The 13,181-nt window shown below is 44.4% G+C and overlaps 1 protein-coding gene across 2 annotated transcripts; it reads left to right on the forward strand.

Annotated features, from left to right (window-relative positions):
- The first annotated feature begins 6 nt into the window (after positions 1-6).
- Positions 7-9,107, forward strand: LOC113006618 (transcription factor E2F6-like). 2 transcript variants are annotated; one of them, XM_080289470.1, is made up of 9 exons: positions 7-279; positions 3,674-3,958; positions 5,172-5,203; positions 5,315-5,343; positions 5,474-5,660; positions 5,971-6,125; positions 6,525-6,640; positions 6,711-6,870; positions 8,705-9,107. In XM_080289470.1, exons 1-9 carry the CDS (start codon positions 163-165, stop codon positions 8,731-8,733), a joined length of 1,110 nt encoding a protein of 369 aa, XP_080145596.1. In that variant the 5' UTR covers positions 7-162; the 3' UTR covers positions 8,734-9,107. The 2 variants fall into 2 exon arrangements, with proteins under 2 accessions (XP_080145596.1, XP_080145597.1); XM_080289471.1 differs by lacking the exon at positions 3,674-3,958 and having other exon boundaries at positions 33-279.
- Positions 9,108-13,181: the final 4,074 nt, after the last annotated feature.

Consider the following 13,181-nt stretch of genomic DNA (forward strand, 5'->3'; position numbering starts at 1 on the left):
CTTTACCTTCTTCCGCATTTATACATCCGGGTCATGCACGTGTTTTTCCGGTGACACGAGACATAAACAAACGGCACGCGGCGGGTGTACGTGGGTTAAGTCCGGATTGTGAGTCTTACCGGTAACAAACAGATCCCGGATGCAGTTGGAGAGGCGGTTAGCATGGTGAAGTGTGTGGTTTCTGGGTGTCCGAACCGCGTAGCTCACTACACCCGGGGGGCCTTCCAGCCACCCCCCAAGAGGTTCTTCAGCTTCCCCAAAGACCCGACTCGGGTCCAGGTACGAGCTCCGCTGTGTGTCCGCTGGCTTTGTATGAAGGAGGTTTACTTTGAAAAAAGTATTTTATTATCCTGAAAAAATTTCCAAAACATTCAAAGACTTTTCCAAACCTTTCCGTCTAAACCATGAAAATGTTTTAATGGATTGCATGTATATAGCGCTTTTCTAGAACCTCAAAGCGCTGTACAATTCCACTATTCATTCACTCTCACATTCACACACTGGTGGACGCAAGCTACAGCTGTGGCCACAGCTGCCCTGGGGCAGACTGACTGACTGAGTTTTCAAACTCAGTTTGCAAACATTCCCAGGCTCACGTTATTACGTCTTTGTTTTTAGTTTTAAAGTAAAGAAATGGTTTGGAAACTTTTTTTAAAAACACATGAAAACCAAACTGAGTGACGTCAGCAAGTAAAAGTAAGTAAGTGAGTAAAATTTTATTTATATAGCACCTTTCAAGATAAAAATCACAAAGTGCTTCACATAAGCTAAAACATAAAAAAATCAACCAAAAAGCAACCGTTGCTGTTTGCTCTCATGAAACACTGATTAAAAATTCAAATTCAAATTTTATTTGTCACGTACACAGTCATACACAGTACGATATGTAGTGAAATGCTTGGACAACTGCTCGTGACCTAAAGAAAACAAAAAAGGAAAAGGCAAAATCATAAGATAGGAAATTAATATGAAGAATTAAAAAGGGTAAATTTAACTAGGAAGGAATAAAATATAAATTAAGGTTAAAAATGAAATAACTGTACAACACAAATTAGAATGAAGGGTAAATTTAACTGGGAAAGAATAAGATAAAATATATAAATTAAAGTTGAAAATAAAATAACTGTACAACAAAATACACAATATAGAACTATATAAGAATGTATGAAGAAATATAAATAAATATATACACAATAACAGCAGCTGTACAAGTATTAACTGGAAATGAAGAATATAATGTCCAGTGTTGTGCAATCCACATTATGTCTTGTACAGTGCAGATATGCTTAAAGTGATTTAAGTGATGAAGTGAAAACAATGTCCAGAATGTCCAGTGTGTGTGTAAGAACTGTATGTGTGGGTCAGTACTGTGTGGTGGTGTGATTGAGAAACCGTATCGCCTGCGGGAAGAAGCTCCTCCTCAGTCTCTCTGTGTTGGTCTTCAGGGAGCGGAATCGCTTTCCTGACCTCAGCAGAGAGAACAGTGTTGTTGGGATGGCTGAGGTCCTTCACGATCTTCCTGGCCTTGGTCCAGCACCGCCTGCTGTAGATTGAGTGCAAGTCAGGGAGCTCGGAGCGGATGGTGCGCTCAGCTGATCGCACAACCCTCTGTAGAGCTCGTCTGTCCTGCATGGTGCTGTTCCCGAACCAGGTTAAGATGTTTCCCGTCAGGATGCTCTCTATGGTGCAGGAGTAAAAGTTCCTGAGAACCTTGGAGGGCAGTTGGAAGTCTCTCAAGCGTCTGAGGTGGTAGAGACGCTGACGGGCCTTTTTCACCACGGTGTTGATGTGACAGGACCATGACAGGTCCTGCGTGATGTGAACTCCGAGGTATTTGAAGCTGTCCACTCTCTCCACTGGGCACTCGTTGATGACGGGGGTCTGGTAGTTCCTCTCCTGCTTAGTGCTGAAGTCCACTATCAGCTCCTTTGTCTTACTGACGTTTAGAAGGAGGTTGTTCCTCTGGCACCAGTTCTCCAGATTCCTAATCTTCTTCAGGTAGGCCGTCTCGTTGTTATCAGAGATCAGGCCCACCACGACGGTGTCGTCAGCAAACTTGATGATGGTGGTGGAGCTGGTAGTGGCCACACAGTCATATGTGTACAAAGAGTACAGCAGGGGGCTCAGAACACACCCCTGGGGGGCTCCAGTGCTGAGAGTGGTGGAGGCTGAGACATGTCCGCCATCCTTACTGCCTGTGGTCTGCCAGTTAGGAAGTTGGAGATCCACTGACACATAGATGAGCTGAGTCCCAGATGCTCCAGCTTGGTGGTGAGTGTGGAGGGAATTATGGTGTTAAATGCAGAGCTGTAGTCTATGAAGAGCATTTTAACATAATTCCCCCTTCTAGTGTCCAAGTGAGTGAGTGAGTGATGTGTGGAGGAGATGAGCGATGGCATCGTCTGTGGAACGATTTGGACGGTAAGCGAACTGTAGTGGGTCCAGTGTGTCTGGTAGTGAAGAAATGATGAAGTCTCTGACCAGGCGTTCAAAGCACTTCATCACTACTGAGGTGAGGGCTACAGGGCGATAGTCATTGAGAGAAGCAGGGTGGGGTTTCTTCGGGACAGGAACAATGATGGACTCTTTGAAGCATGTGGGGATCACTGACTGAGATAAAGAGATGTTGAATATCTCAGTGAACACAGGAGCTAGCTGGTATGCGCAGTCTCTTAGGATACGACCTAGGATGCCGTCTGGTCCTGCTGCTTTCCTGGTGTTCACTCTTTTGAAGGCTCTCCTTACTTCATGCTCGGAGATGACGAGCACGTTTCCGGTGCTGGCAGTATCTTCCTGTCTGCAGCCGTTAGCGCTGCTAGCACTAGCATTGTTGGAGTCCTTAGCTGCAGCCTCGAAGCGAGCATAGAAAGTGTTCAGCTCATCTGCCAGAGTCACGGCTGCGTTCGTCATACCGGTTGTTGGTGCTTTATAGTCCGTTATTGTCCTTAGTCCCTGCCACAGGCTCCTAGAGTCACTCTGTTGCAGTTGTGACTCTAGTTTCCTCCCGTAGCGCTGCTTCGCCTCTTTCACCGCCCTCCGCACGTTATATGACGCGGCTTTGTACGGGTCCATGTCCCTCGTCGTGAGTCCCGTGTTGTAGGCAGCGGTGCGGGATCTCAGAGCGTCGCGGATGGTTTTATCTACCCACGGCTTCTGGTTGGGAAACGTTGTGACAGTCTTTGTCTCCACGGTATCATCCGCTAGTTTCCCGATGAATCCCACAACCGCTTCCGTAAACACGTTGACATCATTATCGGAGCTGTTTCTGAACATGCCCCAGTCTGCGTCATCGAGTGCGTCCTGTAAAGCGGCCACCGATCGATCCGTCCAGCGCGCGACCTTCCTCTGAACCGGAACTTCCTGTTTCAGCCTTTGTTTGTATTTTGGCACGAGGAAGATGGCGGCGTGATCAAATTTGCCAAATTTGCCAAATTAGTTCATGGACCAAACCATGAACTAATAATGCTGGTTTTTAATTTCATTAGAGATGAGTTATTGTGATTCTGAGGGCGTGCGGCAGCAGGCAGATGGAATAAAAGATGAAATAGGCGTTAGAACTTTGGTGTAGGTCATGAAATCACTGTGTTGAGGTGTGGTGCAGTTTCCCCTGCAGTGCCTCATGTGGGGTGATCAGGTCCAACTGACCTGCAGTAACTCTGGCGGCTATGCTCAGGTTTGGCTGGCCGCCCTGAGGGAGACGCACAGGCAGGACACTGGAGAGGACCTTTTAATCTGTGAAGACCACTTCCTGCCGGAGGATATCTGCAGAAAGGGAGTCACCAGTGATGCCATTCCGCTCATGCCCCCTTGCCTGGATGGGCAGCTGGGTCTGCTCAGTGCCTGGGAGGTCGATTCCTCTGAGGAAGACGAGCAGTGGCACGCCGGAGGCTGCAGTAACGACAGAGAGGAAGATGAATTTAGAGAGGAACGTCCAACTGCACCGAATCCACAGCAACAGGTGGGAGTCTGTTCTGATTTGGTTAGTTGTGATTTTTCAGAAACTGCTGAGGTTGAACTGAAGGTCTCTGTGGATAGCTGCGTGCTTTGGACAAACTGCACACACGCAGCACATGTGCAGAAAAATGACAGCAGCTTCACTGTTAGTTGGACATGAAGAGGAATGAGCAGCGTGTTGACGTGTGCTGAAACATTTCTCTGATAATAATTAGCTAATATTTTAAGAAAATGAATCATCTTTAAAGCTGTGAAATAAAAAGTATGTCGGAAACTCTCTAATGAGATTTACTGCTGTTCTTTCATAAATCTGGTTCAACTCAATCACCAAATTAGAAAGGTCAATTAACTAAAAGAAAAACTAAAGTAAATACAGCAAAAACAGAAGTGGCCCTAAAATTGAGCCCTGTGGGACGCCTAATGACAGAGAAGCAGAAGACAATTCAGAACCGAGAAGGATGGTGGAGAAAGTTCTGTTTGCTAAGTGTGACCTAAACGAATTAAGTGCAGTGCCACCAATGCCCACTAGATCATTTAATCAAGATAGTAGACTATTGTAGTCTACTGTGTCAAAGGCAGCTGTTAGGTGAAGCAAGACCAGAACAATGTGGTTACCAGAATCACATGCCAGAAGCATGCAGTTAAAGAGCATTAGTGCACGGGCACCAAGCAGGCATCAACAGGATCCAGGGGTCGCTCAGACAGACACAAAATTCTTAGGAACAATCCGTGCGCTGTTCGGAAAACAGGAGAAAAATTCCTTGGTGAAACTTCAGCTTCACTGACCATTTCATTTACAGTGGCAGCGATGACACAGAGACTTGGTTTCATGAATGACATGGGTCACAAAAGCAGAGCGACACATGAGCAGCCCTGTCACACTGGTGCCATTATTCCAGCCAAATTCAAAGTCATCAACATGAGTCAAGCATTAAAAGCCGAGGCTCATTCATCAACCATCTGGTTTCCATTTTTTTCTTGCTCAGCCATCATCTTTTACACATAAATAAACTGCCCCTCAGTAGGCTTCCAGAGGATGGCTAATCAATGAAAAGTAGTACAGTAGTGCAGCTTTAAAGCGATAGGAGCTAAAAAAAAAAAGCTGCTGCAGAGGATGAACATGTCAGTCATGCAAAGCTGCCCTAGTGAGAAACATTGGCCCTGATCTTGACTCTAATGTGATTCGATTGATTCATTTTATAGTTTCTGTTTTCCAGGGTCCGGGCTGGGATTGGGACGACAATATCAGGTAACTTACGTCTCTGTGTTTTGTGTTGTCTGTTAATTAAAAAGTTCTAACTGCCTCTCGCAGCTTGTTAGTTCAGCACAGTCTCAAATGCAGTCTTCTTTTCTTCTGCAGTGCTTCCCTCCAGCAGAGCATCAAGCGCGGTGAGTCTTAGTATTCTACTCATTTCTAATCCTGGACTCTACTGCAGTACCTTTGAATGATTGTTACTGAATCAGACACAGTTTTGGTGAAAGCTCGGCACTGTGAAGCAAACGGCTCCGTTGTGTTCAGGCAAACCTCTGGGCTCGTTGACTCGCGGTTTCCTGGAGCTGCTGCTGGCAGCTCCTGACGGCTCCCTGGACATCAGGCAGGTGGCAGCGAACCTGCAGACCTCCGTGCAGCAAGTGCACGCCATCGCCAGGGTCCTGGACGGCATCAGCCTCATCCAGAGAGAGTCGGCCCACAAGATCAAGTGGATGTGAGTCCTGAACGAGAGCATGATGGATGTGTTAGGATCTGCCTCACTATCTTTTTCCATAAATTAAGTTTTTATGTGATTCTAATTTTCCTCCAGTCAAATTTGTGCAGGTTTGTTCTGCAGTGCAGTTTTTGTTTGAGTGCCTCTCACTGATAAACAGCAGGTTTGGAGGGAAGTTAATCATCTTCAGGTTAAATTGCAGGTTAAACGCAGCCTGCAAGGAGACTGTGAGAGCAGCTGAAGATGTTTTTTCCAGTTCGGGTTAGGAGTCGGTAGTTCCTCTTTTAGCATGAACCTTCTCTGTGTGCAGAGGTTGGAGCTCCATCTCCAGCTTCCTGTGGAGGAACCAGCAGAAGTTCCATAGAGAGATTCAGAAGCTGAAGCTGGTGGAGGAAGCGCTGGACGGCTTCATCAGAAGCTGTGCCCAGCAGCTTTTCAGCCTTACGGACAACGTGGAAAACTCTTCATATCCTTCCATGTGGGACTGAGGTCAGAGGTCACCCCTCTCAGAGGCCGTCAGCCTTTCGACAGGCCACTGTCCTCCAGCTCCTCATGCGAGCTCCAAACATGTGCCGAGTCCGGCCCAGGGTCTCCTGTTGAGCCCATTTTCCTGGATTATTATGGTATTTTAAGAAAGTAGTAGGATTAGCATTCTCGATTTCTTTCTTGTTAGCTGAAAGAGTCATCTCCAGAAATATGAAAATAATAATGCAGAGATCCTGGGTTCAGTGAAACTGCAGGAAAAATCTATAATAAGTCTGAGAATCAGTCACATTGCTCAGCATCAGGTATATAAAAGTGCCTTAAGTCTACAGATTTTTGCTCTTTTCTTTAAAGTGAGAAGTTTTCTTTAACCCTTTTTTACGCTTGCCTATGTGACGTTCGAGGACATCAGTCGACTTGGAGTGTACCGGGATCAGACGGCCATCATTGTCAAAGCTCCCGAGGACACTAAGCTGGACGTTCCTGCTCCCACAGAGGTGATGCAGAGTTCAGACGGCCACGTCTCTGCTGCCTCAGTCATTTATAAGTGTGTCTGTGTTTCTTTAGGACAGCGTTCAACTCTGGCTGAAGGCAGTGAAAGGTCCCATCTTGGTGATGACCTGTGAGGTTGGCTCTGACAATGCTGTGACCTCTGACCCCATGCAGAGGATTACCTCATTTTTAACTCTGAACGAGAGCCGCATCAGGACAACGGAGCTGCACGAAAGTATGAAAAGAAACCCTTGCTTTTTCTTTTGGCTCCGATGTTGAAAAAGAATCTGTCAAAAAATTCCAAATCACCTCTAAAGGTTAATGACTAAACCCCAGCCACCTCTGGTTAAAGTTTCCATGCACATCTGTCCAGAACTTTTTTTTGTCTGCCGTGCGAACAAACAGCAATCGGCCATTTGGCATTAGAGATGGACCGATCCGATATTACGTATCGGTATCGGTCCGATACTGACCTAAATTACTGGATCGGATATCGGAGAAAAATAAAAAATGTAATCCGATCCATTAAATATCACGAAAGCACCTCACAAAACTTGCAACACGCCGTAACTCACCTCAGAACGTTAGCACGTCGGAGCAGTATGCATCACGTGATAGAGCGGCTGTGGCATGCTGGACCTGTCGGTGGTCTGGATAGCATTTGGAGCTTCGCTAGCAACCTGGCATTTCATCTCCGACAAAGTTATCCCGAGAGAAGTAAAGCAAGTGTGTAAGTCCATCTCTGAATGTTTGTAAAGCATTCCTGCGTTAAGCTTAACAAGCGACTGCCTCTCCTGCTGCTACTTCAATCATGAAACTGCTTAACGATCAGCTGATCGGCTTTTCTGTTGTGAGTCCGTCTCTCTTGTTTGTTTTTGGCCCACTTTGCACCAGAAAGAGGAAACCAGCGGCTGAACAACAGCAGCACGTTTAAGCTTGATCAGCTATTGTTAGAATTTATTTAATATTACTTTCTACTCCAGGATCTTTTTCTACGTAGCTGACGCTGGTAACTGTGCAGGGGCGGATCTAGCAAAGTTTAGCCAGGGGGGCTGATAGGGCACTAACAGGGAGAAGGGGGCACAAAGACATACTTTTCTTTCTTATTCTCATTTAAAATGTCTAGCTTTTAATAAATAATTATCTGACACCCAAAGTTTTAATTTGATGTAAAATGAATAGAAGTCAATTACTTTATATATTAACTATTAAGTCTAATATATATACCCTAGTAAGCTATAGTACTTTTTCCTTTGGGAAGGTACCATCTGTGCAGTCTGCAATTTTGTTGAAGAAAGATGTTGAATCTATTTAATATTTCTTGAAAAAGAATTGATTTCTGTGCATTTTTTTTTCCACACTGCATCAAATTAAGGTTGATTACGTCGATTAAGCATCATGAGGTGGAGCGTGAGGGGTGGTTCCCTATTTTTTATTTATTTATTTTTGTTGTTGCTGGGAGTTGGAACCCTATTAGTTAGGTTGCTTAATATTTATGCTAAGTACTCTTTAAAATACCAGAATAGGGAGGATGGTGTAGGTTTAAGTTTATTAGATTGATCAGTATTGCTGAACTATGAAATTTTTTTTTTTTTGCATACAGGTATAACAGAATAGCTTTAGTGTAGTTGTTGTTTTAAACTTGAGTATGAACTTATACAAAATGCAGCAAGATATTTTAAAAAACAGTTTTGTTGATTAAAAAACACTATATCGGATTCATATCAGTATCGGCAGATATCCAAATTTATGATATCGGTATCGGTATCGGACATAAAAAAGTGGTATCGTGCCATCTTTATTTGGCATCAGTGCCAACCGCGAGCACGTGAGGTCGCTGTGAATCCTGCCTTCTTTTCCTGGTGTGTTTGTTATGGAGATACTAACATCTTCACTTCAGTGTCCCTCAAAATGAAGACGTCACACAGCTATCAGCCAGTTACTTTGAAGCTGCAGTGAAAATGACTCTGCAATCCTGTTGATTGGCTCATTTGGGACGGGGGGGTGTGTCACCTGGCAGCTTGTCTCTGGTCTCATTTCTGAAGTTATTCTGTGTTTGCTGTTTTCAGGGTCACTCACTGACCTGGAGAGCCCATGAACACCAGCTGACCTCCAGGGGTGCCGGCGTGTTGCTGCATGTGTCTGATAAATGCACACAGGGAGAACATGAGGAAGTACCTGCTGACGGTGGCTCACTTTAACTCATGCTTGATGCTGTGACGACATGACAGCAGCAAGCTCCTCCTACCAGAGGAAACAGTCTGAGCACAGAAAAGGGAAAAAAACAGTTTTCATCTGGACCAATGAAACGGCTTTAACCTGCTGAGCTCAGTCTGATGCACAGTGCCTGTATTTCACTGTTTGTCTTTCTGTCCTTTGCTTTGTGTTTTTAATGTATAAATGTTTACTTCTTCATCTCACAAATACCTCAAATATACTTGGACCAATAAAGTTTTACTTTAAAGTTGTGAATCACTTCCTGTTTTCATTCATGAGGAAAAAAAAAAGCTCCAACAAAAGTGTTGAGCAGCAGAAAGTCCCAATACTCTGTTCCTCCCTTTAAAATTTCCTGAAGTGCACAGCTGAAAATCAGAAGTAATAATAAAGGAGTTTTTAGTGGCATCAACTAGAATCTAGAACATACCATAAGCATTTCCAATAAAAATAAATACTTAACAAATGGTCATAATATTAATGGTTCAAAAAGAAAAACTTCATAATAAAAATAAATGTGAATTTATGTTCTGTGCTTCGGCTTTTTTATTTTACCACACATTTTGTTTTTGTCTGGAGTCTCAGGTCAGCATGAGCCACTAGCTCCTGCTGCTTTCTGCTTGTAGTAATACACAGGTACAGCAGGCAGGGGGCAGTATACTACACCTAATGTGTATTCACTTCATCTCGTGTTTCGAGCTGATTACATTTAATAATGAACTGGTTCTGATCGCATTGATCGAGTTTATAAAAAAGTTCAATCAGCTGTAAATAAATAAATACGTCATCAGTAAGAAATCCATGTTCCTCTCTCTCAGCTTTGTTTTTGCAGCTTTAGAATGTTTTAAATGACTCTCACGTGTTGCATTCATATTTGTGATCGTGTGAGTTATGAAGCTCCGAGTGTCCCAAAGGCTCGTCAGACTTGTTGCAGTTTAATTTCTTCTGTCTTAAAGACAACATTCGGGGAACAGCCTTCACCCCGCTGTGTGGACGGTGAGAGGACACAGAGCTCACCGTGGAACTGACTTTAAGAAATCTACTTGAGTCTGAGAGGGGTGGCCTGGTTACAGCACATCATCTTCCTCCTCTTCGTGTGGCTGGTCGTGGTCCAGCTGCAGGACCCCGCCCTCCTGCTGTCAGGACGGAAACACAACATGTGAGCAGAGCGGAGGAAAAGTCCAGGATCGTTCCTCGGACATAATTCTTTTTATTCCAGGACTTTACTTTGGGTGAGTTTTTGTCTTTTCTCTACTGATGTTTGTGTGGGAGTGTTCTCCCACAGCAGTGAGTCTGTAGGAGTGAGTGTTTTGTGGTGCTTTTGAGCAGAAGCTGCAGGTTTTGTGTGCTGTTCTCTCGGACAGTCCTTAAAGAAGATGACTTGTGCTTGTGTAATGTGAGCAGAGTGCTAACAGTGCGCAGCAGGTCCTGGAGGTTGGTGTGTGTGTCTGCAGACTGAAACTGGTTACATAACGTGAGTAGACATGGCATGTCCTCCTCCAGCAGCAGCTGTAAGCAGATGTTTCCTCTTTGGACTGAAACTTTACAGACATGTGACCATCAGCTCTGAGGTATACTGATGGCAGGAAAATGCATCATCAGAGCATTCTTCTCTGCTTGTGGTTTGGGATCTTTGAAATATTAAATAACTTATAATTAGTGATCATTATTCTCCAGTGAGCCTGTGGAGTAAAATGTGTTTGGGGCCTCTGCTAACCTCCTCTGTCCTCCACAGCATGCTCACTATTACTACAGTCTGTATATAAAAGATGGAGATCTGACTAAAGCAGCTGTGACACTGTATGTAGATTTCTGATTGGTTGAAAATTTGGCTTTAACTGGGTGATGAGTGACAGCAGAGATCCTCACAATGAGGAAAATGCACAAAACTAAACTACAAATCAAAAAGCAGCATTAGCCACTCAGACAGGGCCTCCGGTGGACAATGCCCCCTGGTGGCAGTTCACAGATACCATGTGTATCACAATCATATTTACACAAACAAGGAATGTGTCATGGTGCAATCAACAATGAAAAAAATCAACATCATCTTGTACTGTTTGAAGTTTGAAACTAGCGACTAATCAGGAAAGTGTTTGCAAATACTAACTACCAGCTGAACAGCAGTGAAACTTATAAAACTATAACACAGACTGGACATAAAGAAACTTCGCCTTCAAAGTAAAAGACGTGCCTCAGTTTCAAAAGGTGCAACTTCTACTTTAAAGAAACTATGGTTTGCGTTGTTTTCAGTTTATCTACAGATTGAAGAGCAGCTGGTTGGTATTTGAAGTTCATTTGTTAGCAGTCACATGAGGTTGTGGTGGTTTTTAGCTACCGGTGGTGCCAGAGAGTCACTGACCAAGGTGTTGGCCTGTGTGACTAACCTTTGTTATCCCATCAACCATCATCAGTTATCAACCTCCAGGAACTACTTAGTTTCATATACTAATAATTATGGATGGGTACCGGTATTGGTTCTGACATAAACGGTAGTAACCAGACCGTAAAGCAGTGCACATTTCGGTGCTTTATTTCGGTGCTTTTTTTTCCTGAGCTGTGATACACTTTAGATTCTAGCCAATCGTTTTACGTTTCCAAGGATAGTAGGCGGGCCCAGGTACATACGTTCTTTTAGAACAGAGCTACAGATTAAAAATGCCCAAGGCGAAGCGGTCAAAAGTCTGGCTGTACTTCACAGCAAAATATGCAAACTCAGCAGCAACAAGTGCTTTAAGCTGATACTGTGATACTGTGCAAAGGAGGTAACACCTCGAATCTGATGAAACACCTGGCGATGCATAACGGTTTTTTAAAAGCCGAGAAATGCACCGCATTTGATAGCTTGCTGCAAGACCTCACACCGAGCACATCTACTGCGGGTGTGGTGCCTGTTATCGGACCCTGAGTTAGCAACATCCCCCAAGAACCCGAAGAGTAGAGTCCTGGCCCCTAGCCCTGCCAGTGTAGCAGAGATGATGACGGATGATGATGGCAGCAGCAGCCGTTCTTCTCTGCTTGAGTAGCTTAATGTTGTTTGTGTGTAATTTACGTTGAGGAGGCTAACCACGTTATTAAATTAATGCATGTAAGGTGAACTAGCAAACACCGTCGTAGTTACATGCATCTGTCTTCTTGTTTGATGGCAGATACTCCTTTCACCCTGGCAAAAAAGGCTAAAATGACCAAAGAAAAAGTGGGAAACAGCTAAACATGAGAGGTTTAGGACAAAGTTTGTGTTTTTTCCATTGTTTAAGCACTGCTTCCAGCCAAGAGTGATGCCATATATGCCCTATAGCTGCAGAAAAGTCTACCATTGATATCTTTTTACAAAAAAAACAGCTGAACATGAGAGGTTTTTGGACCAATTTTGTGTTCTCCATTCTTTAAGCACCGGTTCGAGCACCGGTTCGAGCACCGTTTGAGCACCGGCACCATTTCAAAAGTACCGGTTTGGTACTGGTATCGGATAAAACCTAAACGATACCCATCCCTACTAATAATATAATATTATTATAATAATTTACCGGTCGATCTACATCCCTACCCTCACCTATGCTCACGAGCTGTGGATAGTGACAGAAAGAACGAGATCGCAGATACAAGCAGTGGAAATGAGCTTCCTCCAAAGGGTGTCTGGCTTCTCCCTTGGAGATAGGGTGAGGAGTTCAGCCATCAGAGCAGAGCCGCTGCTCCTCCATATCGAAAGGAGCCAGTTGAGGTGTTGTGGCATCTGACAAAGATGCCTCCTGGGTGAGGTGTTTTAGGCATGCCTCACTGGAAGGAGGTCACGCTGGAGGGATTATATCTCTCGGCTGGCCTGGGAATGCCTTGGTGTTCCCCCGACAAGCTGAATGAGGTGGCAGGGGAGAGGGAGGTCTGGGCTTCTCTCCTTAGGCTGCTGCCCCCGCGACTTGGCTCCAGATAGACGTAAGAAGATGGATGGATGGATGGATGGATATATTTTATAGGAAATACTAATTTTTCCCTGGTGACTGGGTTGTTGGCAGCTGGTTGCAGATCAGTCTTTAGGCTCATATGACTGGAGCCTTTTTCACTTGATCCTAGATTGCCACATGTCAAAAATATCAAACAACATAACATGTGGTTAGTGATCGCTTCATGTGCAAAAACTCAGTATAGTCTGAATAGTTTTTATAACCAGGGAAGTTGCCCCCTGTAGGCCATTAAAAACAATGCAGGCAGATGGTCTTTACTTTTCAGATACAGAAGCACAGAATGCCACATATTTGCATTCTTCACATCGTTGGACTGATGTATCACTGCGGTCTGAGTCAAATGTCCTTTGTGTCCATGTCGGGGCCGTAATTA

The sequence above is a fragment of the Astatotilapia calliptera genome, chromosome 15, assembly GCF_964374335.1.
Source record: "Astatotilapia calliptera chromosome 15, fAstCal68.1, whole genome shotgun sequence".
Taxonomy (NCBI): Eukaryota; Metazoa; Chordata; class Actinopteri; order Cichliformes; family Cichlidae; genus Astatotilapia; species Astatotilapia calliptera.

Bases quoted from the DNA above. Each gene is read 5' to 3' on its own strand.
- LOC113006618 (XM_080289470.1), top strand. From the start codon at position 163: ATGGTGAAGTGTGTGGTTTCTGGGTGTCCGAACCGCGTAGCTCACTAC. The intron at 6,641-6,710 runs GTGATGCAGAGT...GTGTTTCTTTAG, and splicing joins ACGTTCCTGCTCCCACAGAG to GACAGCGTTCAACTCTGGCT. The intron at 6,871-8,704 runs GTATGAAAAGAA...TGCTGTTTTCAG, and splicing joins GACAACGGAGCTGCACGAAA to GGTCACTCACTGACCTGGAG.